Source organism: Uranotaenia lowii, chromosome 2, assembly GCF_029784155.1.
Source record: "Uranotaenia lowii strain MFRU-FL chromosome 2, ASM2978415v1, whole genome shotgun sequence".
Classification (NCBI taxonomy): Eukaryota; Metazoa; Arthropoda; class Insecta; order Diptera; family Culicidae; genus Uranotaenia; species Uranotaenia lowii.
Genome location: NC_073692.1, coordinates 6,521,013 through 6,547,788, shown reverse-complemented (window position 1 = coordinate 6,547,788; position 26,776 = coordinate 6,521,013). Strand labels below are relative to the sequence as shown.

Here is a 26,776-nt window from a genome sequence, read left to right as displayed (position 1 = left end):
GTTACTTATACAAATGCCGATTACTTATAAAATCGCTTAAATTTCTCACCTGCTGCGCCCATTCCAGAAGATTTTCGCCTCGGGGTACCTTCACTCGTTCATGCTTCAATCGACCAACGCGAAATTCGTGCTGATCTGCGTGCCTTGGACTTAGACCCGGAGCCCGTTGTCGTTCGATATTCACATCCCGCTGCGACTGCAGCCACACGATGCTTCGTGACGCTCCGAAGGCCGTGCAGCTAAAATACAACTGTCGCGTTTCGAAGGGGAAAAGGAAAGGACAGCTTTGGTTGAAATCTTCACACCACTTGGGCAGACTTCCGCTGGCTAGAACAAGTGGGTCTTGGATTTGTTGCTGCAGCTTGTTGGTGATTTTCTTGCTCATGAAAATGTCCGGATTGAGATAATTACTGGCTACGTCTGGGATCAAATTTTTATCGTTGTTGGATGGCGAGGAGGCTAGGGTTTGATTGATAGAATTCAATTGTCCTAGAAGTTGGAGGACATCTTCCACAGAACAATGATTGGTAGCATTGTTCGAAGGTGTTCCTGGAATTGGAGAACTGGGAGATAACGTTGAGCCACCACTACGTTGTGAGAACATTGAAACTACAGGTGTTGTTCGACCTTCTTCACCGCTGCTGAAATCATTCTCATTGCGACAGAATTGTGCCCCTCCAGTTGCTTCACGGTAGACGATAGTATAAGTTGGTTGCCAAATCTTTCTGAATTTATCCTGCTTTGAAAGGTTAGTTTGAAGAATGAGCTCTTGAACTGCTCGGAATATAGTCCAGTCGGGATTAGACAGTGGAATTTCGATATCATTGACACCGTTTATATTAGGTCCTCGAAGGACCAAAGCAAGCGATGGTTGAGGGAGCGGAACGTGATCAGATTGTCCGGGTTGAAGAGCATTACCGGATGACGACCCGGGTGCAGGTATATCGAGATCACTTGTCTGATTGACATTTGTACGTCCGGGACGAGGGTCAAATGCCGGAATCAAGGCAGAGAACTGGCGTTTCAACACAAATTCGTCATCCCAAGACTTGCGCTTGCCGGCAGCAGCCAAACGATTCTCCAATGTTTCTTCATCCATAAACGATAGTAGATTTCGAGACACCATTACCTGCAGCAATGTATTACCTACTTCTTCGTATTCGTCTTCGTTCTCATCATCATCGTTTTCGTCTTCCATGTCCTCGTCGTCTTCCAAATCACCAAGCAGTGTAGGTGCCCGGCATTGTTCCAGAAAATCTTCCAAAGAAACTTGTTCACTATCGCTGCTCGTAGAGGTCAAACTCATGGTCAGAGCCGGATTTAGACCTACTTGTCCAATAGCAGAAGATACCCCGGTATTTGTAACACCTCCCGATGCATTAGATCCATTATTAGCTACCGCGTTATTTGACGAGCTCGAAAGGCTTGGATAGCTCTGTGCGGTACTTAGAAGACCACTATGAAAGTTACTCGAGAGAGCCAACTTTACCAAGCTCGTAACTGAATTGGGACCTCGAGGAAAAAATCCTGTGCTTGATTGAATATTCGAAGTTACGTTGCTTAGCTGGTTATTCGGTAGAACGTTGTTAGAGATTCCACAGCTGTTTGTGCTTCCACCAGCACCAGGAATACCGACTGAGGCGTTTGTTTGCTGTGAACCGGAGCTTCCTGATGTTCGTCGACGAGCGATAGCAGCAAAAGTTTCCAACAATCCTGGCGGTGTTTGAACTTCAGGAGGAACGTTGTTCTCATTGCTAGTTAAATTCGGTACGCTTACACTCATTGGATTAGAAGCCGGTACAACACTCGATGGCGACTCAGGATTAACGGGTTCTTTAGAACTAGTTCCAGCGGCAGCAGGATCAGAATCAACCACAGCAATATTATTTTTGAGGTTATTGGCCACATCGCGTTCGTCCGATTCCTGTTGTTTAACTTCATTAAGCACTTTTCTCGTCACTCCTCCAGATGAAGCGTTGTTGTTGATCGTGTTGTTGTATTTGATATCTCCAACAGACTTATCGACACCAGTTGGTAGATGACTGATGGAGCTGGTGCTGGTGCTGGCTACATAAATAGTACCTCCTGAAGTTTGCTGCATCGACTGTGGCTGTTGCTGTTGTTGAGGCGTTGGCAAAGCTATCTTTACAGAAGACAGCAAGTTCGATTGAGTAAGCAACTCAGATGAGAGCAAGTTGTGAGTGTTATTTCGCAGCATATCAACTCCGTCCCGCATTTTATCCAGAACGTCCAGTTTGGTAGGGAGATAAGCAGCTGTTTTACCAGAACTGCCAGTGCAGCTACTGTTGAGATTATTTTTGTTGTTAGTCTCATTGATATTATTGGTTTTGTTGTTCTCGTCCGAAGTAGATGAAGATGAACAAGCCGCTTGTGTTACCCCAAAGTTGCTGACAAATTGTGGAGGTCCTCCACTAGCACTACTGATGTTGTTTTTGATGTTATCAGCTAGAGTCAAGTTTTCGGTGATGGTTGCCAAATCTGATACTAGGGTTGAAGTGCTGGTATTAATCTGGGACAAATCTGGGATGTTGCCACGTTCACTTAGCGAGTGTACAATCACAGAAACTTCTTGATTGTTTTGATTTTTGTTGTTTGTTCCACTTGGAGTTGACAAGTCATTGCTGCTGGACGTAGCACTGTTATTTGAAAGATCAGATCTAACACCGGAAAGCACATTTTCGGCAATTACGTCAACTGCTTGCTTCCATGAAAGGTTGTCTACTGAAGTAGCTTGTTCAGTAGAAGCCACAGATGACTTGTTCTCAGTTGCTTCCGGTAGACTAGGTGTCGAGCTAGATTTACGACTAGTCAGCACATTAAGCGACTTGTCATACACTTTCTTGGTCGAAGAGTTTGCAGTGCTAGCCATAGGAACTAATCCTTGGCCGGCTGAATTAATATCGTAAGGTGCAGTGTTAAGATTTTCGCTGTTGGACAATTTCAAATCGTACTTGTTTTCGGCACCCATACGATAGGAATTTCGCAAGCCGTGGTCCCATTTGACATCGATCCAACCATTGTGAATCTCTCCGGTAACTGTTCCTTCTCCGGGTGGATTCCCATCTTGATCATCCCAATGCCAATCGACTCCACGTACAACACGAGCACCTTGTGTTATGTATTTCAGTTGAGCTCTGATTTGACGTCGTTCTTTTCGAAGTTTCGCTTCGTTTTCTTTGGCCGCTGCTTTTCCCATATCTTCACAAACCGAAACTACGCGACCATAAATTTCAAATCCACTTAAACTCAAATAATGCGTTTGTCCGGATGCATTCCTTCCGTTCTGGTGTATACGAACATGACGATAGCCTTGCTGTTCTTCTGCTGGGCATTCAATTGGCCAGGTACATGTACTACCAGGTTCCGCAAGACTTTTATCATCTGTGTGTATCAACATTGTTGTCCAATTGGTTCCATCCTTGGACATTTGGAACATCCAATTTCTCAACGCTGATCTCCCGTAACCACGAGCGTGACGAAGGGTATAGGCCGTAGGAATTACATACATTCCCAAATCAATGGCAAACCATGACTTTTTGTTATCCTTGGTGTGACAGTTGACACTTACACTATCTCGCGATAAAATATCTTCCAACTTTCCATAGGGCAGCTGCTTTCCCTCGCTACTGGTGACAGTGACTAGACCGTATTGAGCTGGATTAACCCATTCCGTAGATTTGCCGTTTGTTCCGATAAAATAAATTATACCATTTTCGTCAAAATCATGCTGATGTTTGAACTGTATTACGCTTGTTTTCAATTTTCTCAAAAACAGGAACGATGATCTTTCCATATCGTACCATTGCTTGGCAACCATCTTAAGTAGATATTTGTTAAGTTGGCCAACTGTAGCCAGTGGTTCCATTTTGAGATTCCGCCCAGTTCGATCAAAAAGTGTTTGCTCGCAGGCTGCCCGTTCCAGTCGGAAGCTCAGTCTCTTTGTCAAAATCTGTAATCCATAACTTCCACCCGGAGAATCATACATGAAAACCGGTAACTTTTCGATGCTTTCCAGAACGGATATCAGTTTATGAACCAGAATGCTTGCTGTATTTTTCCCATTTTTCGAATCACCGTACATACACTTTTTGAAAATCGAAACCCGTTGCTTTTGGTACTTGTTAGCCTTGCTTCGATTCATTCCTAGCTCCCAGTAGTTCCGCGATAAGATAGCGACCAGCGATTGCACTAAACCGGAGCTATGCATCTCATACGCACTAATCACGCCGTCATCATTTAGCAGCTGAACCAGCTCGTTAAGGGCCCCGTAAAGTTTCTCCTGCCATGTTGTGCCACCGCTTGTGATCAGCTGGATGTCTTGGTTTCGAGTCCGCGGGGCACATTGTTCCTCGAGGGCGCACTCGATTTGCCGAACGATGGTGCAAAGCTTGGCAACCGCTCCACGAGGCACCGCTTGAGCTGCCTTAAAGTAACGATTGTACAAATCTCGTGCAATGTTTTTCACCTGTATGGATGTAACAGAATGAGAATTAAAATGAGAGAAACTGAAGTCGTCAAGACAAGATGCTCAAGTGATTTATTTGATGTAAACTCTATTGATTATATTTTATATTTAAGTTATTCCACAAAATTTGGGAAAGCATACTTTGGATTCGATTGAAAATATATTGTGCAATTATTATCGTAATAGTTAATGAATATTTCTATCCATAGATGCTTCCGATGCTCAAAAAAATCTCAAAGGAATCCGCAAATGCAAGTTTGTAAATATAGGCATTATTTCTTTTTTTTTTACAGCGTACTCTGAGAAGGTTCCCAAAAGCTGATTTGTTTGATCGAACAAATATGTTGTTGTTGTACGAACAAATGTTTAAAATGTATATCATAGCAAAAACGACAAGAACGGAAACACAAACCTGACACTTTTGAGCCTCCGCCTTCGAGCGTATTTTCTTTTTCTTGGTATTGATCCAACCAGCGGCAAAGTCTGGACCCAGGGTGGTTTCAGCGGTGAACGTGTGCTTGGTGCCACGGTTGCTCTCGAATATGAAACCAGGTAGCTCATCCTGCAATATCGTCACTTGGTGGCCCTCGGAATTGTTGATATGTAGCTGGTGCTCTTTTTGGCTTTGCAGCACCCAATTGCCGACCACTATCCGGGCCAGGCTGGGTGCGGAAAGGATCGGTTGAGAGGGCGTGCCAAGTCTCACCGCTCCTCGGGCTCTCTGCAGCTTTTCCAGGAACTCCCCACGATTTTCTGTGGATTGCCAAAGGTAAAGTTCGTGAGTTTATTATACCTATGATAGCATGAAGATTTTTTCTTGTCAACAGCGTCTTTAGTCAACGTATTTATCACTGGGTCGCTATCTATATGGGGGAAAAACTTAATCTATTCGGAACGCTTGTGAATACTTTCGTTATGTGAAACTGAGCTCACCTTCGCCTGCTAAATACTCTGCACTTCGTCCCTTGCCTAGAAACGAGAACGTGTGGATTGGAAATAAACAAAAAACGGTGAATAAAATTAGGTCACATGGGACGTACCGAAACATTGAACGTAAAGTCTGGTTAAAAACTGTTCCTAGCTAAATTAACGAAGGGAGTACAGTAACTTTATAATTAAATTAGTAAACAGAAAAAAATGCTTGGTTTCCAGCAAATGAGCGCACACGAGAGCTATTAAAAGGAAAGAAATTTTAAGCGCCAATAACTGTGTCCATGCGTTTGTTTCGTCCGGCCCGGTCATGCAAACGTAGGTAGGTATTATAATTTTAATCTATAGCTTGATGTGATAGGTCAAGGTCAGAGTCATCACAACATACACCGTCTATCGAATTGTCTACTAACCTGAACTATCGCTCCCGTTTTCGGGACTGCCGCTGGAGTACATAGTGGCCAGTTTACCATCGAGAATGAACCGGAACCAGCCGTTAGAGCCGTTAGACAATTCAAGTGCTGCCGAATCAGACCACACGTAAAGACAGTCACGACCACGACATATGCTCCAATCGCGCCAGTGGTACGCTTTTCCTGGAAGGATTTCTTTGGCATCTTCCATCACACTTACTGTGGTAGGGCCACCCGGAGGAATTGAAACAGCAGCGGATGCTACGCTTGCCACTGACCCTATTCCAGTTGGGCTTCCAATGCCCGATGGCGAGGTTGGTTGTTGTTGTTGTGGTTCACTTACTATCGGTGTGGTAACGACTGCAACGGACGGTTTGGAATCTTCCGATTTTATTACATCGGTACTGTCACCATCTACTGGACTATTTTGGTCACCCATGAGTGCCTGTACTTTGGAGAAAACACCGAGCCGAGCGAAATGATCCAAAAAGTCGTTTTGCGTCTTAGACATAAGCTCCTCTATGATGGTAAGAACTACCAGATGACCATCTTCATCGTCCTGTCAAAAGATCAAGGTAACGCGGGGCTAATCAGTTCATCTACTTCAATGTAATCCGTAAATCACGTTTTGTGCTAGGGTTTGATTGGGGAAGTTAGAAAGGAGGGAATTTCAAAACATTCATTTCGCTTCGTTCAACAATTAGTTCAATCCATTGCAAGAAAACAACATTCATACGAGTTAGATAAGGCGAGAATAGAAAGCAAAGCAATAACAACTGCGCTTTTAAAAAAAACAACTATTTTGCTAGAAAGTCGATTTAGCCTTGCCAGAAACATTCGAAATAGGAAACAATTGGTCATGATTTGAGAGATAATGGCTATCAGGTGATTTTTTATAATGCATTCTTTTTATGACATTTAATGAACATTTTACAGTTAGTGACAAATGCCAGTAAAGAGAAGTAAAAATCGGTTCGTTTTGATTCACTTTGATTTAGCACTTTTTTAGTCAACCCGGCATTGATAATCTTTACATTTTACTCTTCATTTAAGTAATAAGTGTCCGAATAATAATTTTCAGAAAAAAAATCTTTAGCTGTGGAACATGTATTGTTAATACGAATTTAAATAGATAATTGTGTAAAAACATTATTCATAAATATGTATAGGTAAACGGCGCTAAGTATGCGATGTGGCTTGAAGCATGATAAGGCAGTAAATTAATAAGAAAAAAAGAAAAACCAAAAACTTGCTGCAGTGGGCTGTTAAAGCAACATTTTCACATTACCAAAATGCCAAGATCAGACCAATTGCTTTCAGTGTAACGCATTTTGTTGTTATTGCTTTTGCTGCCGTCGTGGCCACCGTCTTCTGACGACGACGACGGTGAGAACAGACAACTTTCGCTGTGCGAAGAAGGCACCTGCTGCTGCATTGGCGGCGGACTTAACGGTAGCATCGGAGGCGGTGGGGGCACTATGTAAGACACAACACTACTGGGATTGTTTTGACGACGCTGTTGCTGCTGAAGTCGAAGGTTCTGGACATATTTGCTTACACGACCCGGGCAGCTGTGCTTAGCTAGAATACTATTACTACTAATATAGCTAGTACTAGTAGTGGAAGAGGGGGAAACAGTTAAAGGCAGTATGGTGGACGGCAGTGTTGGCTGGGATGGCCAGCTGTAGCTTATCTGTAAGCCACACAAACAGTTTTGACTTTAGTATTTGTGTGTAAATGGAATATTTGGAATCTTGCACTATGATGGTGGGAGGAAACTGCAGTACAGTACAGTAATTTTTGTTGATAATTTTTCTTTGTCAGCAGGTAAGTGAGCCAATCGCTTCCAGAAAGAAGGCAGCTGTTAGTTTAGGAAATTTGCATGGTGGGGATGGATCTTGTTTAAACATATGCGCGTCGTCTTACCTCATTATCCAGCACACTCGCAACGACCTCGACTAGAAGAGTTCCGAGACTCTGCTCATGACATTGTAATCCTTCTGAAGAGCACAATCGGGAGAGCATATCCGGTTGGACGTACTGGACCATCTTTTTAATCAGACCTACAAATAGATTTGTTGATTAAAATTGCGTGAAACGAAGAAAATTTCGTTTAACTTACCTAAGCTAGACCTTCGGACGCTGGCTAGCATTGTGCTTTGAAAGGTTTTGCAGAAAATCGGTAGAAAGAATTTCAGATACACTGGAGCCATCTCTGGATCCCCACGTGGTTCACTGTCACCTTCTTCCAGGCCATCACTTTTGAGGTCTGATCGCGTGGCAGCCGTCATCCACTCACCTGGGGATTGTAAAATCGAAGCTACTTCCCGGTGGCCTTCATCCGGTCGTTCACGAGCCTTATCTAGTGGTGTTTTGCCATCCTCATCCCTTAGATCCGGATTAGCACCGTGTTTGAGCAGTACTTTTGCGATTCCTGGCCGACCGAAACAAGCCGCGTAATGTAGAGAGGAACTTCGCTGGCCTTTATTGACGTCAGCACCTTTATCACATAAGAATTCAACCATTTCGAGCGTCCCGAAGGCTGACGCCCAATTAAGCAGCGTTTGACCAACATCGTCCATACAATTAACGTCGATTCCACCTGATTCTATAGCTTCGATCAGAGCTTCGGTATCTTTACTTCGGATGCAGTCGATCAGCTGTCGATGTGTACGCTCAGTACTGGAATCAGTCCTTCGCACTCTGGGCGCCAATTGACCACTTGATCCCCCGACTCGACCAAGGGCTTGCCGACCCTCGAACAGTAACAGGAGAATCAAATCGGCAAGCCTCATACAGTCCAACACACATCTTTCGTCTCCTTTAAAAGCCCTTTCCATCGCTTCTGGTAGATTAGACCGCAACAGATCGTGGGTAATTGAAGGAGAGCCTCTACATAGAGTGGACAGTAGAGATATTGTGGTGGCAATGGATTGACTGGATCGACCAGCTTCCGCTGCTCCCTGTGATTTTGGCGCTGACGACGATAACTGTGCTGTAGATGCAGCCTCTTGACTATTGGATTGCGCACCTGCCGCCGAACTTGTGGCTCCCGTACTAGCATTTGCTGTTAATGGGCCGGCAGCATTACTTAACCTATTCAATAACTCTGTAACAAGTCCATATTCAGCCAGAGGTGCTGGATCAACTCCTTTGCGTGTGAAACGATCAGCTACCGAGGCAAAACACTTCAATGCTCCATCAGCCACCATCGAGTCTTCGTGTTGAAGAAGCGTACTAAGACTTTCCACACACGTCTGTACATTGGCTCCTTGCGGCTCAACCTTGGTGCAAAGTCTCGAGACTACAGCCATAGCCGAGTGTAAGGTGTCCTTGTGAATTTGCGATCCATTGTCTCGTATGAACGAGAGAACGCAGTTCAGCCCACCTCCCTCAAACACTGCCCCGGCTTCACGGGTGCATATCAATTCTAGAACTTTAATGCACTGCTCGGCCAGATCACGGCTGGTACGGCTGTCCAAATCTGCTACCACCAATCGGTTGCAGATCGCTTTGATGGCACCCTCGATGGCCACAATACGTCTTGTACACTCGGATGAAACATCCAGGTAGTATGTGATGGCACGTGCCGTAACTTCAAGCACATTCTCTGGTGCTAGCTCGTCCAGAAAGATTTTACATAAAGCGGGTAGGAACGTTCGCGGAGGACAGCTGTGATGTGGGGAAGGCGTAACATAAATTGAGGATGTAACTTTCAGAGAAAGAAAGAAAAACATTATTCTTTACTCACCTCTCGAAGCATCGATCGACGTTGTCGGACATCAGCAGCAACATGCAGAGCTGCTCGAGAGCAATCAACTGCATGTCCCGCTCGTCGCCTTGTCCCATCGAGAGCCATTCTAGAAGCGTTTCCGGATCGACGTCACCCATCTGTAACATGAAGAAATAGGAAAGGAGAAATCAGTATAATCTTTCATGTACAGCCTACGGTAGAAAGTCGGGTGCGACGGACATCCTAAGGTAGAATCTCAAAAAACATTCAGATATTGATGTATTCAGCGCTGTCTTCATACGCCTAGTTTAGGCGTTCAACTTGCACAATTCCGATACATTAAAAGTGTCCGCTTTACCCGACTTTTCCGTTCCATGTAGAATGTTTTCCATAATTAAGAAAGTGCTAAACATTTCATGTTGAGCATTGACAAGACACCAATTGAAAAAAGCAGGCAATATATGTAGTTATCTATTGCAAAGAACTGCGAAAATGATGCCACCCGGGAGCGTCGGTTATCGTTCTTTTTCCACTGAGAGATGTTAGAGATCAAGCATTCAATGAAGAAATTATGAATCCATGATAATGCCAATCGAATAAATCATTCTTAAGTTATCTATTGTAACAGGGCAGTCTTTTATTCCACAAGACACAATACATAATTCCAAACTATTTAACCATATTCAATATAAAATGCCTTACCAGACAATAAAGGCGAATACAAACAGTTCCTTTTTATTCACCATAAACATGTTACTTATAGGCAATGAGGTACACTTTAACTTTAACTTTAACTCTTTCCACCACATTGACTTATAGGTACATAGTTTTTACATGAGGCACTTTTTGTCAATATCATTTTAAAATAATGTCTCTTGAACGAAATGTCACGTAAAATTTTGAAACAAAGTCAACCATTTCTTTATTTGTATAAATTGTTTGTAATTACAAGAAATATGTTCCTATATATGCCCAAGCTGATCACGTACGAACTTCGTTTCATAACTTGCTTGAAAAATTGGTTGATTGTCGAAATGAACATCCGTGTACGAATTTTCGTCTTGTTCCGATGCATATTAACGAAATTGCTTCTAAAACATATCAAAGATAATATGAATTTCTCTTCGGGCTTTTTTCTGTCGTGTGATAAATTTTTTTAAATCAGGAATAGATCCTTCGTCCTGCAAAACTCCCTCGTATGGATTTTCGTCTCGATCCAATGTATAGTACCTAACATAATTATTGCAAAAACTATAAACATTTAGTTTATATAAACGACCCTTTTCTGTCGTCTGATTATGAATTTAAATTCAGGAATCAATTTTCCGTTTTGTAAAACCTCCGTGAATGATTTTTTACATGGATCCCGTGCGTAATAAGACAATTATTGCAAAAACATTAACCCTCAGCTTTCCCTGAACAGTCTCTGGGGAGCGTCAATTTGATACTTCTGACTAAAACCAATATATCTCTCTTGTTTCAAAACCAATTTTTACGAAATTTATGGTTTTGGAAACTTCTTAATGTAACACAAATATGTTTTTCAAACATTATTCTTATACAAGACTTCAGCTATTCAAAGTCTAAGAAAAAAAAAATCGGAAAAAATTTGCTTAGGAAAAAAAGATTGTAGATCAGCCACAGAATGCTCAAAAAAATTTCACTTAGTGTCCAAAAGATTCCACATCTGCATCAGCCGAAAATGGAGAAGGAGCCTTCTTGATGTCCGCAACAAGCGAAGCGCAGACATTGCATCTGACCATCACCTCGTCCTTGGCGAGATACGACTGAGAGTTGCGCGTGTCCAACGGCGCGAGGAGAAAGTCGGGTGTGGATACGACGTCCGCCGGTTGGAGAATCCAGAGGTGAAAAGGGCATACGTTGAACAGCTAGAATCCCGAGCCTCGGAGCTGCCGACAGACGGAACAGTCGAAGAACAGTGGTGTGGAATCAAGAATGCCTTTATCACGACGAGCCATGGTACTCTCGGTAAAGTTTGTGGAAGAAGAAGTGAATGGATGTCGGATGAAACTTGGAGGATGGTCGATGATCGGAGAAAGGCGAAAGTCGGAATTGAGCAGGCATGTACCGGGTCAGCCAAAGCAGCCGCCCGCTTACGATATGCGGAGCTGGAAAAGGCAGTTAAACGAGCTTGTAGACGAGACAAGAGAGCCTGGACAAACTCCCTAGCCGAAGAGGGGGAAAGAGCCGCCGCCAATGGAGATATCCAATTACTTTTTGACATTTCTCGCCGCCTCAGTGGTGCAAGGACTAATGCAAGAATGCCGCTGAAAGACCGAGCAGGTCAGTTATTGACCGATCGAACAGATCAGCTCAAACGATGGACTGAGCACTTCGAACAACTCTTCCGAGTCACGAATAGCGATGGCCAACAGAACCCGCAGCTTGAAGCGCCAACAGTAAGTCGCATAAATGGCGTCAACTCGGAAGCGCCCTCGCTGGCTGAAATAGAAGCGGCAATCAAAAACATGAAATCCAACAAAGCACCTGGGATCGATTGCATCCCTGCTGAAATGCTGAAAGCCGACCCTGCCCTGTCAGCACAAATGTGTCACCGTCTTTTCGCTGACATCTGGGATACTGCAACATTCCCGGCCGACTGGATGCAGGGTATTCTCGTAAAGGTCCCGAAGAAAGGAGACCTGACAGAGTGCGGTAACTGGCGAGGCATAACGTTGATCTGTACAACCCTCAAAGTACTCTGCAAAGTGATCCTGAACAGGATCCAGGAGAAAATCGACGCTACACTCCGACGGCAACAAGCTGGATTCCGATCCGGACGATCATGTGTGGACCACATCACAACGCTACGAATCATACTGGAACAAATCAACGAATTCCAGGACTCTCTTCTGCTGGTGTTCGTTGATTTCGAAAAAGCATTCGATCGACTCAACCATGAAAACATCTGGGCGGCTCTAAGGCGACGAGGGGTCCCAGAGAAACTAGTCCATCTCATCGAAGCGCAATACGAGGCATTTTCGTGCAAGGTCTTGCACGACGGTGTCTTGTCCGAGACAATCCCGGTAACTGCTGGAGTGAGACAAGGATGTATTTTATCACCGCTACTTTTTCTAATCGTAATGGATGAGATTCTGACTGGATCGATCGACTGTGCACCGAACCGAGGATTGCCGTGGAATCCTTCAACAATGGAGCATCTGAACGACCTTGACTTGGCTGACGATATTGTTTTGCTCGCCCAAACGCAACCGGATATGCAGAGCAAACTCGACGACCTCACAGAAAGTTCCAAGGCAGCAGGTCTCAAAGTCAATGTCGGAAAGACCAAGTCTATGGAGATCAACACAGCAAATCCCTCCAGTTTCATGGTAGCTGGGCAACAAGTTGAGAAAGTGGAGTGCTTCCAGTATCTTGGTAGCCAGATAACGCCTGATGGTGGTACCAGGAAAGACATCGAAACACGGATCAGAAAGGCCCGATTTGCGTTTGCGAGTCTCCGAAACATCTGGCGGTCACGCCAGATCTCTCTACGAACAAAAATCCGAATCTTCAACTCAAACGTCAAATCCGTATTGCTGTACGGGTGCGAAACTTGGTGCACATATGCGGTGACGACGCGAAAACTGCAAATATTTGTAAACCGCTGCCTATGGAATATCATCCGCGCTTGGTGGCCTGGCAAACTGGATCTCGAATGAGGAACTACATCGCCGGTGTCATCAAAGGGCGCTAGAAATCGAGATTCGGGAACGTAAGTGGAGATGGATTGGGCACACGCTGCGAAAAGATGAAAACGAGATTTGCAGAGAGGCGCTAGATTGGAATCCAGAAGGTCATCGAAGAAGAGGCAGGCCCAGAAACTCGTGGCGGCGAAGCCTAGCCGCTGAAATCCCCGGAGGAAGGACTCAAATGGGCCTGTGGGACCATCACAAAAAAAAAAAAAAAAATCCGAACTGTCGACGAAAATCTTGACTGGGACCAGGTGAAGACGCTGGCTCCGGATCGTCAACAGTGGAGGTCTTTTACCACGGCCCTATGCACCGGAGGATCGGCGCGGGATCATTAAGTAAGTAAGTAAGTAAGTCCAAGTGAGCTCAAGTTGGAAGCTATACATTGCACACAAGGATATATTTTTTTGATTTTTTTTAAGATCGTGACCACAAAAATGTAAGAAAGTGGTATAAAATCCCTACTTTACAATCAATGAACCGTCGAATTTGTTTAAGTCACACCAGATAAATCTTGAAAAGAGGATACATTTTGCAAAAAAATCGATTGAAAAACGAGAGAGATATAGCGGTTTCGAGGAGCGTCGAGGAGTGTCAAATTGACACTTAAGATCTGATTAGAAATTTTTTCCCTGGGCTTTCAGGGTGCATCCATAAAAAAAAAGTAATAATGCAAAAATAAAGATTCCAAGAATTCATTGAGGGTCTCTGAAGAAATTGTATTATTCGGATGCACCCGAATAAAGTTATGAGCCGCCAAACTTCTAATAGTGTCACTCAAGAGCGGATTAGGGTTAAGATTGATGTTAATTTAATCAAGCTTAGTACGCTAAGCTAAAATTGAACGTCACACTTTTGGACACTGAAAAATTTCTTTATTTCATTTTACTTTATGCTTCCAGATACACTGCAACTATTGATAGGAGCCAGGTGAACACTGGTTGAGCATTTGATGAGCGCACACATATGTTAGATCCTAAGTGCAACCTTTCGTGTGAACTAAGGACACAAGAGATCCTAAGGGAACATATTTTCCCTTGAAAATCCATCCATATCTATGTACTCAAACGTACAAACTTCCAGAAGTGGCAGCTAGCATTATGCTAATACCTCGTACCTCAAGAAGAAGTGACCGTGTGTTTGACAGTATTTTAATTATTCAAGCTGTTTTGTATGACAAATTTATAAAGTTTGAAAAAAAAAATTGAATGAGTCAAATGTAGGAATGTCGAACTTTATTTGGAAGAACCGAAAATTTGAAATTTGGGTGAAATATTTCCACAAAAATATTGTACTTTGTAAAGTATCATATCACTGCACTGGCAGATAGCATCGAATAAAGGTACACAATGTTACACAGATAATCGTTTAAGAGAAAAAGGGCAAATTTTTTTGCTTTCTTTTTCTCCAACACAATACAACTTGTTGACGTCTGCTCCGAAATGGTTGAAGATGCGATTGAAATGCATGCTACATATACATGTATTAATTTGGAGTATGATATCAGGGACCATATCTCAAACGACGGATTCGTGACAATGATTGCACGAGATTTGATCAAACCAACAAAGCCATCATCACGTTGGCCTTTGATGAGTCGGAGGGAAAGAGGCTGCAATCAAGAAGCGAATATGGAGAAAACCTGAGTGAACCACTTTTGGCTCATCAACTGTATCTATAGTGATGTACCACCACACCATCAACAAAATCACACAAGAAGAGCACCCATAAAGAAGTCGTTGGATGCTCCTCATCTCGCTAGGTAAGGTAGGCAAGAAGTCTTTCTCTGACAGATGCCGCGACGTTTTGCCCCATCGGAGTTTGGGTCGACGGATTGAAGGTGTTGGTCGACCAGGCCAGTAAGTTACTCTGTTGAGTCAGCCGGGCCTGGTCGTGGTTGGCATAGATTCGATTTACATAACCCCATTAAAACGATGCCAGCCCAGTGGCAAGTAAGCAAAACTAGCAAGACGAGTATTTCAAGCTTCCTCCCGTGTAGCGAAAACATGAACTGAGTAATGGAAACTGAACGCGACCGAACCGTATCTCCGCACTAAATACAAGCTTCTTGTCTTCTCCGTTGTACCAATGCCCCACATCAAATGTCTTTTTCTTACCAGAGTTCAGACCGAAGAAATCAGATAGGGTTTTCTGTTGAACTTTATTACACACGATTTCTGTTTTTTCTACTACTTCATAGAAAAGTAGAAGTATTAAGCACAACTAAAAATTTTTAAAAGTTAGAATCTTGAAATAAAAGTGACAGAGAAATTGATCGGCGGAGGTCAATTTTTATAAAAAAAAAAATAATGCCACTGCTGCTTGTCAGAAAAAAAAACTTTAAAATGTCATAAATAACTTATAAGAATTTAAACATTACAAATCAGTTCAGAGTTAAAAGAAATTTGTTAAAAATTCAGTAATTCATAGAAAGCGTTTGAAACAAATACGTGCCAAATACTGTCAGGGTGGCCACTCAAAATCGATTTTTGATTTCCCGCATTTTTCCCTTTTTTTCCCCGCATGGTCTCACGAAATTCCCGGTTCTATATACAACAGAAAACCAAACAAAATTCTGAATATTCATTTTTGAAGCATTTTTTTAGTGGTAAATGATCTTTAAATGGTTTTTGTTTCAGTTATGTTTACCAATCAACCTACAAATCATTAGATTGATAAGCAGGGTTTTTTTTATTTTTAAAACTATATCACTAAATTCGAAAATGTTAAACAAAAGAAAAATGGTTCATTAATTAAAATATGTTTGATTATCATTTTTAATTTTTTTTTGTATCTCATATATTTTTAAGTATTTTAATTTTTCGTCCATGAAGCTTGCCTCTCTCTGAGCGTCGGAAAGCACCTTGAATTTTTCCGCTTCCAGTTCCTTAGCCCCCTTTTCTGCCTCTCGCTTCCATTTCGCTATAGTTTCTTTCACATTCTTCTCCATTTTTTTGCTTTTAAGGACTCGACATATCTCGAGTAAGAATTGCGGACATACTGGATTAACGATTTCGTTACCGTTATAGCTGTAACTTCCCCTGACATGTTGATTCCGTCGTATGCAATACGTAGGGCTGTCAGACTTTCCTCGGTTTGGTTTTCAACTAGGCATTTCGCGTTAACGGAAAAGCCTCTTTCCATCGTCGCGTTGCCATGAGAAAAAATTAGAATTTTCTTCAATAAGGTCGTCAAATTGAAGAACTCTTTTTTCGATTCGCCAATAAGGTTCATCCAAAAAATGTCCAATCGTTGTGTTTTTCCCGAAATTTTGTTTTTATTGAAGGTATTGCACATAATTGTCCGAATTCGTCCTTAATTTTATCGGTACAAGCGCTACTTAAGTGTTGCTTGTCAACAAGTACTTCTAGACACAGGTCTAAACGTTTTTTAGCAATATCTGGATAGTGTGCAATCACATCGGGATTAACGCACGATAAATACCGAGTGATGGGATAACACAAGGAGATCGAATAGCCATTTTATTCGAAAATCCACAGTAAAACGAACGACAGCTAATTCTGAATACAAGGATATCCTTGTCGGAAACATGACCAGACTCTTTTGCTTTCTTAATTGCCGATTTAGTTGAGAATCCAATTTCTACGCTTCCAGGAGGTAGAAGATTTATTTTTTAAAAGTTCAATTCCAATAGGTAATAGTTTTTGATTTTACGTTTTGTCGTTCAGGCTTTACAACTTCCTCTATCAATGCTCTTACAAGCCCGGTTAAATCATCGAAGAGAAACCATCGGTGCTTCTGTCTGATACTCGCGTAAAAAGGACTCAACAGTCGAAGCGACCGTAACAAAAAAAAAACTCAATTTTGATCCCAGCAATGATAATTTGTTGCTTTAGCAACAATGTCAAATACCTTCGACCGGGAAATCGATGGAAAACTCCGCTTAAAATTTGGATGGTTTTCCTTAATATTTTTCTCCTCTTGTTTTTTTTTACCTCGTCAACAAACCGTTTGAGGTACGCTAACATTTTGGCAGCACGTTCTGCAACGCGTTCATTTTCCACCAAGTGAACGACACAAAATTTTAACGGAAATATAGTTGAACCCGCACATCACACTTTGTTCTAGAACAATTTCTCAGGAAATTTCAAATTGGCATGTGCCTAACGAAGAATCAATTTCTGACCACAGGTTTATCTATTTTGAACACTCAGGTGAGTTTTTAGAAACAATTACATTCAGAAACCCAAGAACAACTAATTGGGACATATATTTGGAGCATCTTGCTACGAAATTTCATGGATATACACCTGAAATTACTACTCCTTTTGAGTTGGATGAAGTGGTTGCAAAAACCACCGAAATTATTTTAAATTCTTATGAAGAAGCGTGTCCCTTACGAACGTTGAAATTCAACAAAAACAGTACACCATGGTATAACTCAAATCTCAGTAAATTACGAAAAAACTGCAGACGCTCTTGGAACCGAAGGCGCACGGAAGGTTTTGATGCTTTCAAGTTGGCTCGCAGAGTTTACCGGAAAGCAACAAGAGCTGCCGAACGCTCAAGTTGGCAGAGCTACTGCACAAACATTTCAAGCTTGCACGAAGCAAGTAGGTTAAATAAAGTCTTAGCCAAATCAAAAGATTATCAGGTTTCATACCTTAAAACCCCTAGTGGTGATTATACATCAAACGACGAAGAAACATTAAGTTGTCTATTCAATACTCACTTTCCAGGATGTGTTGATCAAGATTCATCTATAGAGCCTGAGTTCTTTTCTGGAAGTCTAGATTCCTTGCATTTTGCTCGGAAAATAGTTACTACAGAATCGATCAAATGGGCAATCGATGGTTTTGCTCAATACAAATCTCCTGGAAGTGACGGTTTATTTCCAGTTTTGCTTCAAAAAGGTTTCGATCATTTCAAACACATATTAAGAAAAATAATGATAAGCAGTTTTGCTCATTGATATATTCCTAAACTTTGGCGGCAGATAGCCGTGAAATTCATCCCTAAAGGGGGACGATCATCATACGACGAAGCCAAAAGCTTTCGTCCTATTAGTCTAAGTTCATTTCTGTTAAAAGCACTTGAACGTTTAATTGATCATCATATCAGGCAAGAATGCCTTGTCCAACATCCGCTTAATACGACACAACATGCATACCAAACAGGAAAATCAACATTAACTCTTCTGCACAACGTAGTACATAATATTGAAAACAGTTTTTCACAGAAAGAATCATGTCTAGGAGCATTTCTAGACATAGAAGGAGCATTTGATAAAGTCTGCTTCATTTAATATTGGAACAAATTCTTTTGCTCATTGTGGCGCTCCTAGTGGACGGATTTGGAAACTTTTTTCACCCACGTGTCGGGAAATTCATTACCTTTCGCCATGTATTTATGTCATAACACCAAACGATAGCATTTTGTAAACAACCGCCATGGAAGCCGAACGGAGAGATCAAATTGTGCACAGTTTTCTTGAAAATCCATTGTTGTCGGCATCGAAGCTAGCTAAACAGCTTAAAATGCCCAGAAATACCGTATGGCGTGTTATCAAGCAGTACAAGGAAACATTGACGACGGCTCGGAAGCCGCATTCGAAGCGTCGGAGTGGAACTGTCGACCGGAAACTGCGTGGGAAAGTCATCAAGGCCGTCAAGAGGAATCCCAATCTTTCAGACCGCGATTTGGCCAATAAGTTCCAGGCCGCTCACAGTACGGTGCGACGAATTCGTCTCCGGGAAGGAATAAGGTCATTCCGAGCCAGCAAACAGCCAAATCGGACGCTGAAGCAGAACAATGTGACCAGAATCCGTGCTCGAAAGCTGTACGACCAAGTGCTGACCAAGTTCGACGGATGTTTTCTGATGGACGATGAGACCTACGTGAAGGCGGACTTTGGGCAAATCCCAGGTCAAAAATTTTATTTGGCGACGGCTCGGGGGGATGTACCTGCAAAATTTAAGTTCGTGTTTGCGGATAAATTCGCCCGCAAGTACATGATTTGGCAGGGGATATGCAGTTGTGGACAGAAAACCAAAGTCTTTCTCACTGACAAGACAATGACATCAGAAGTCTACAAAAAAGAGTGCCTACAGAAACGGATTCTGCCGTTTATTCGTGCCCACGACCGTCCAGTAATGTTTTGGCCGGACCTCGCAAGCTGCCATTACAGCAAAACGGTTATGGAATGGTACGCAACGAACGGGGTCAGCGTAATACCGAAGGACCTCAACCCCCCAAACTGCCCCCAGTTCCGGCCGATAGAGAAATACTGGGCAATCACGAAGCGGAGGCTTAAGGCAAAGGGAAAACTTGTTAGGAACATGACTCAAATGAAGAACTGGTGGAATCAAATCGCCAAAACGGTGGACGAAAAGGGTGTGCGCCGCCTAATGTGCCGTATTACGGGAAAAGTACGAGAATTTCTTCGAAACAGCAATGAATTTTTTTTTTAATTTTTTTTATGAAAGAGTAAAGAAAATGCTACATTTGTATGAAAAACAAATTATGAACTCGTTAATAAATGACTGAACTACACGCAATTGTTTGTGTTCCAATATTAAATGAAGCAGACTTTAATGTCTCGTTTACATCAATAATGGATGCGGCACTACTTCATGGAGTGCCTACACAGCAAAAAAAAATGTAACGCTGGATGATGTAATTTGTGGAGACGACGTAGTGTTAGGGCTTTTTGTTGTTATAATACATCTAAACGACGTACGCAAATGCGAACATGTCGTGTAGTGTAATATCACAACCTTCTATGTGATATCGCATCAAGTAGTCAATGTTTTCCTCAATTGACGTTCAAATGTTATTCATTTCAAAAAGGAAGAAACGGATTACGGACCTCAGCTGTATTTGTTTGGCTTGTAAGTACAACTAAAATTTTATAAAAATGTAAGCAAAACCATAGCTTCAAATGTAATATGATTATTTTTCATTTTTAGGCAGATTCGGCAGGTTGGCATTTGCGGGTCAAAAATAATTCAATAATTATCAAACAGCCAGGTACATCAAGAAAATGTAATATTAGGTACCATTTGCGACTCAAGTTATATGCAGGTATTTGATGTAATATCACAACACTTTTTTTGCTGTGTAGTGTTATAACTAACTGGATTAGCGCAATGCTAAGTAACAGGAATCTTCATTCGTCTTTAAGACAGGCTTCAATTACAAAAGTTAGCACACGTGGTTGCCCACAGGGAGGTGTACTATCACCTCTTTTGTGGAACCTAGTTGCAGACGGCTTGATGAGAAAACTCAATGACCGTGGAATACCAACCTATGGATTCGCAGATGATTATCTTCTGCTGGTAAGAGGTTTGTACATAAGCACATTATTTGATATAATGCAACAAGCTCTGCGCTCTGTTGAACGATGGTGTTCTCATGTAGAACTTTCAGTTAATCCTCTAAAAACTAATATTGTTTTATTTACTAAAAAACGTATCACCCGCGGGGTGCGCCCTCTGCTGTTTTATGGTTCCGAAATCACCGTGTCTAATCAAGTTAAATATTTGGGTGTCATTCTTGACTCCAAATTAAACTGGTCTGATCACATCGAATTCAGAATCAAAAAAGCGTGCATGGCCTTCGGACAATGCCGACGTGCAATCGGAAAAAACTGGGGACTCAAACCCAAACATATTCACTGGATTTACTCCACAATAGTAAGACCAATTCTGGCCTATGGGTGTCTAGTGTGGTGGCAGAAAGGAGAAGTTGCAACAGTTCGGACTAAACTAAATCACCTTCAAAGAATGTGTCTGTTAGGGATGTCCGGATCGTTCACAACAACTCCTACTGCAGCACTAGAAGCTCTGTTTTCTATCAAACCTCTACACTTGTTCCTAAAACAGGAAGCCTTCTCATGTGCTTTTCGTCTACAGGCAGTTGGTCTCTGGCTGTCAGGAAATATCGAAACATCATCGAGTCATACAAATGTGTGGCCTGAATTAGTTAGATTAAACAAGTTTAATCTAGCGCCAAACGATTTAACACTCTCGAGTAGTTTTCCCTATATGGGGTTTAAAGTCAAATTTCCTTCTCCTCAAGAATGGTTATCAGGTTTCGTAGAGGACCAAATGTCCTCTCATATTGTATTCTATCAAACGGCCGTTCAGGTGCAGGAATTTACTGTCACGAGTTGAACATAGAATATGCTCAACCTCTAGGAAAATATTGTACAGTCTTTCAGGCTGAGCTATATGCTATTATGTATGGAGTGCAAATTGCACTTCAAAAGAAGATTATGTTCAGAACAATTTACTTCTGTTCAGATAGCCAAGCAGCTATCAAATCACTCAGTGCTTCCAGTTCTAGATCAAAACTGGTAATCGCATGCCGGAAAGCAATCGAAGAACTTGCTGAAGGCAATGGATTAAACCTTCTATGGGTACCCGGACATAAGGGAATTTTTGGAAACGAATGCGCCGACGAACTCGCTAGAGCTGGGTCGGAAAAGGAATTTTACGGACCAGAGCCGGCTGTCCCAATATCGCCATGTTGGTTCAGAAACCAAATTCAAACTTGGTCCTCTAACTAGCATGATCGATACTGGGAAGAGTTGGACACTTGTCGTCAAACTAAATTATTTTTAGAAAAACCATCTCCAATCATATCGAGTTACTTATTAACTTTAAATAAATCTCATTGCAGCATCTTGATCAGAGCACTCTCCGGTCATTGTAAACTCAACTATCACATGCACAACATTCAGCGTGCTGAATCTCCAGTATGTGGTAGTTGTGAATCAGATGTGGAACATCCCTTCCACCTTATATGTAACTGTCCCTCATTTGCCAGACTACGTTTTCGTACTCTGGGTTCTTACGCTTTAAGCGAATCTGAGTTTAAGAAATTAAACTTAAAAAACATTCTATCATTCCTTACCGAATGTAGAAAAGAGCTTTAATGCTAATAATCCCTAGTGGAAAGGCTTTATGCCATCTTAAATAGATTGAATTTATTTCTTCCTTTTATAGGTTTTTCAGGTTTCTCAGGTAAATGATGAAATCTTGGATAAAAAAAAAGGCTAGGCACAATTTTCCCCCTATGTTTGGATAACGTGCCGCTATTAAGCCTACCCCCATTCTGATACCTGATACCTGAAACCGTTTGAGGTACGCTAACATTTTGGCAGCACGTTCTGCAACGCGTTCATTTTCCACCAAGTGAACGACACAAAATTTTAACGGAAATATAGTTGAACCCGTTACTGCAGTACGGTTTCAACGAGTTAATCATAACACCTTCATATTATTTACAAATGCTAGTTTATCATTTGCTAAGGCAGTTCGGAACATGTATGATATTTTAAACCAAATGAAACAAATAAAATGAATAAATAAATAAGCAAATAAAGTAAATAAAATAAACATCAGTTAGAGCAAAACTCGTGGAGAACTACATAGATTGCCACTGATTATAATCGAAAACGCTATTTATTAACAAATTGCGGACCAATCCCATTGGTCGGCGCACACCTTTTTCCGTCATGTTATTGAACAGTTTTTCAAACTTATACTTCGTCTAATCTGTATGTTAGTTATATCCTCCTCCTTAAATTTCTGTTACTTTTCGGTCCAATACTTCTCTTTTAAAAGAAACTGAGGTGAAAATAGTGGATACAGCTGTTTCGCAATTAACAAAACTTGGTTATTTTTGAGCGTTTTTGATGGAATTTCTGCTGGCCAAATCTGACAATAACGAAGTAAAACCATCATGAGATTGAACTTAAAGTATAATTAAATCGGTTAGTATATAGATCGTAGGTTGCGAAGGATACATACACGACATTTATTTACGCTTATAAAAACAGCGAAAACCAGAGTTTTCGTTTTGAAAATTGTTGTTTTTTTCCACAGGAGCAGAATTTTGAGAAATCATTTTATTTTATACGAAACAACCAGCAAATACATACTTTAATGTGCTAGGGACCTTACCACGAGCAGACATGGTATAGGATTTAACCGCTGGAATTTGTTTGAAATACGGTTTTTCATAAGTTTTGCCGTTCATCAGAAATGACCTGTCTGATTGACTCGGTATTGGCTTTACAGCTTACGAGCTCTGCAACAAGCAAAAATTTTTTTTTTTGAGGTTGTGTTTTAATAGTCAAAGCTAGGTAACACTTTCAGCTTATCGGAGTAAAATTTGTGGAACCGTTCAGTGGTCTACACTTAGTTTTTCGCTTAACTATTAAAAATTAAAAATTCTGGTATGAGACTTGACTTCCCTGATGACCCTTAACCGTAGTTGTGGATCAAGTGATCGTTCCAATGCTTCATTTGCACTTTGTGGACATTTTTGATAGTGTTTGCATACTTTTCCACTACTCACACACAATAATTCTATGAATAATCAACGTTTTTGTCAGCTATCAATTTGATGCAAAATTATTTTTTTTCTTGTTCTCTTACATTGTTAATATCTCAAAAACACGTAAATATGAAATGTTAACAAAAATAGGTCTGATAGTACTTTTTACAGGCAGTAAAATGCTGTCAAAATTATTAATTGTTCGATTACTAGTAAATGAGCTGTTAGCAAAAGAAAGTGTCCCATTTCTAAAAGAACTAAGCTTTAGCTTAAAAAAAAAGTGCCAACTGGCATGTTCCTAAAGAACTTCAATCATAACTCAACGGATTTCTAAAGTAATTCGCTAATATTTTAAGTGGAAAACAACGCCCTGCATATTATACCCTGAAGCGTGATCCGGTTACTGGTCGTCGTTTTGCTCGTGGCCACGATTCAACTACTGAAGCTGCCACAGCAATCCAGCCAGTTTGATCTCGTAATAGCCGATTGTCATTCAGTTACATTAGATTTTAGGAACGCGACGACAAACGAATCATACAATAATAATAGGACTGCAGTGCCGGCAAAAAAAAATACAACGGTTGTTTTCACCGTTGCAGCAGGTAAAAGGCATTATAAGGCGATAAATACAATAAGTTACGATAGACGGTAACACTGCATCAGTCTTTAGCACTGCAACGATCATCGTCGACAGAGCGCGTTTTGATCTGAAACTTTTTTCTGTGCCGGAGCGTAACTGATTGAAGATCTAGGCGTTTGGTTAAGTGTAACCTAACTTGATGCAGCGGCAGCAAACTGTAACCTTGAGTAGCGCCGTTATTAATTAAACAGCGGACCAACAGCAGTTTTTCAGAAGTTGGTTCAGTCTGAGGAGTAGTACAAATTTAAGTTTTGTGAATGTTTTTTTTTACATTTGTGAGTTAGTACTTCGGTCGAAATAAGCGCGCTTGACAATGGGATGCGATTGGTAATGCGTCATATTCTCAACAATCCAAAACTGGTTCTCCGCGGTTGAGGTGAATCATTAACGGCACTTTATGCATATAACCGCACAGATGATTTCGTTTTTATATTCACTTTTTGTTTCGAACCAGTAGTAGGTATACGATCAATCGTTCACTTCACCCAACCCAAAGTTGGAGTGGCAATCATGCCTATAATGGTCGAGAATACGGAAATCGTTCGTGGAATAATACGAACCGCACGTTTCTTGCCCTTTTCTGCTGAATATCGAATGATGAAGAAGACGCAATAAATACAGAAGTTTGTTGGATTGCCCCTTCCTTCGTTTGTGTCTATTGAGCTTTGTGTAAGTTAAACCATATCGTTAGTGAGGAATCGCCGTCAACTGGACGACAGCCACCCACGTCTCTATGATGTTGACTGTTTCGCTCTACAGAACCGTATTTTCCACACCTTCAATTCATAATTTGTAGGAATAAACTGTAGGAAAAACGGTATCGGCTACCGAATAATAACGTAAGTGGCGGCAAAGTTATCATGACTCACATCCAAATGAGTGGACACGACACATGAGAAACGCAACCGTAGTTGAATTGATTGGTTGTTAGAGCAAAAAAAAAAAACAAAACAAAACTCATGGTCAAACAAATTCCCTACACTACCACATGAACACAATAATGAAGACTATGTTATGTTTTGGATACAAACATAGGGTGTTTCGACAAATAATTTAACACTAAGTTGATAGCTGCGTATCTGGCTTTTCGGGTGCGAATTAGTTTTTAAAAGTTTGATGACAATCTTATCTAAGTATGTGATTTTATTTGAGATTTTCCTTTTGTACCCACTGTCAAACGTTAATTTTAAGGTCGTAAAGAAATGACCAAAAGTGACTTTTATACGAACATCCCAACCAAGGCGATGTTAATTCGCTTCCCATATTATTTATTTGTGCGGAACTTTTTTTTCATTTGCCTCGGCACGAACCATGGCGTTTTATTGCGGCCAAGCCAACTCAAGTCAGTTTATTTTTGTTTTACATATTTTCATCTCATTGTCTGTTTGGCTGCTGCTGCTACGTCGTTGTTTTGTGTTCAACAGAATCGTTTCACAGTGATTTGACGAATACTTTGCACGTTTGATGGCAATAATCTCTGCTCGTTTCATTGCGCATTTTCGGTCTTGCGTTTGGATGGTTTCGCGTGTTTTTTTTTTTTTTTGCTCAATATCATTAGACTACGTCTTGACTCTGTCGGGTCGTTTAATAAAGTTGAAACACAATCGAAAACAAACTGTATTTTCCCACTCTGAGCTGTCGTCTCTGAGGTGTGCTGCTGGGTGGATAGATGAGGATATGAGAAGTTCAGTAGCATTAGAGGCCTGTGAATATTTATAAACATTTATATTTGTATTGTTGTCTGCAGCCGGGCATCGTCAAACAAGCGCCATTCACCGACCAGTACGCCTCGGCTTTCGGAATATATCAGAAAAGCAAAATGCGGCGAAAGGTAAAGGGATTCGTTCGATGGCGACAGAGCGCGCCTTTTTTTATATTCCTACACTGATCTTGAACCTTTACCGGCTGGGCCATAAGCGGTCGTTTATTCGTCCACTGAGTAATTAGCTTTTGCATATATTTATGAAGACCATTTTTGTACGACCTTTCTGGAAGGTATCGACCTTAGAATTGTAATGCAATGCGGAAAAGAGAGTTGTCACTAATGCTTGCCGCATGTTCCAAATCCATTCAAAACCTGTGAAATTTTATGCGCTGCTGGCTAAAATTGATCCAAGGCCTAGTACAAGATCTCATACCGAATTCGGGCCAGATCGGATCACGGGAAGGGGTCGCTCAACAAGCCTAAAGTTTGTATGGGATTTTGAGACATTTTGTTCGACTAAAACATAGGTCGGCAACCTGCGGCTCGCGAGCCGCATGCGGCTCTTTTGTTGTCAAGCTGCGGCTCTTTAGCTCACTGCTCTCATAGTAAATATATTTTTGAATAAATTATGCAAAAGCGATTATTGCGTCTTGTGACCAGGCACACAAATTTACATAGGTCCAGGAGAGAATTTTAAAATTTCAGCCGTTGTTGAAACAAACTTAAAATTTGGTTCTTAATGGCAAAATAGCATTTTTTTAAGCCTAATTTTACAATTATTGAAGATTAAATTTATCATTTACCATTAATGTAAAGAACAACTGTAGTTTTGAAACAACAAAAGCTCAAAT

General features: G+C 41.4%; 1 protein-coding gene across 4 annotated transcripts in view; it reads right to left on the bottom strand.

Moving 5' to 3' along the window:
- The window catches only part of LOC129740970 (E3 ubiquitin-protein ligase Ufd4), a 58,410-nt gene that overhangs the window by 2,481 nt on the left and 29,153 nt on the right, over positions 1 to 26,776 (bottom strand). The window contains exons 3-10 of one of the 4 annotated variants that reach the window (XM_055732633.1): positions 9,581 to 9,720; positions 7,952 to 9,501; positions 7,756 to 7,892; positions 7,253 to 7,522; positions 5,830 to 6,388; positions 5,420 to 5,455; positions 4,899 to 5,239; positions 50 to 4,486 (exon numbers count right to left, since the gene is read on the bottom strand). In XM_055732633.1, coding sequence (XP_055588608.1) covers positions 50 to 4,486; positions 4,899 to 5,239; positions 5,420 to 5,455; positions 5,830 to 6,388; positions 7,253 to 7,522; positions 7,756 to 7,892; positions 7,952 to 9,501; positions 9,581 to 9,720 — 7,470 coding nt within the window. The remainder of the gene's footprint in view (positions 1 to 49; positions 4,487 to 4,898; positions 5,240 to 5,419; positions 5,456 to 5,829; positions 6,389 to 7,252; positions 7,523 to 7,755; positions 7,893 to 7,951; positions 9,502 to 9,580; positions 9,721 to 26,776) is intronic. The other 3 variants (XM_055732634.1, XM_055732635.1, XM_055732636.1) reach the window with 3 other exon arrangements.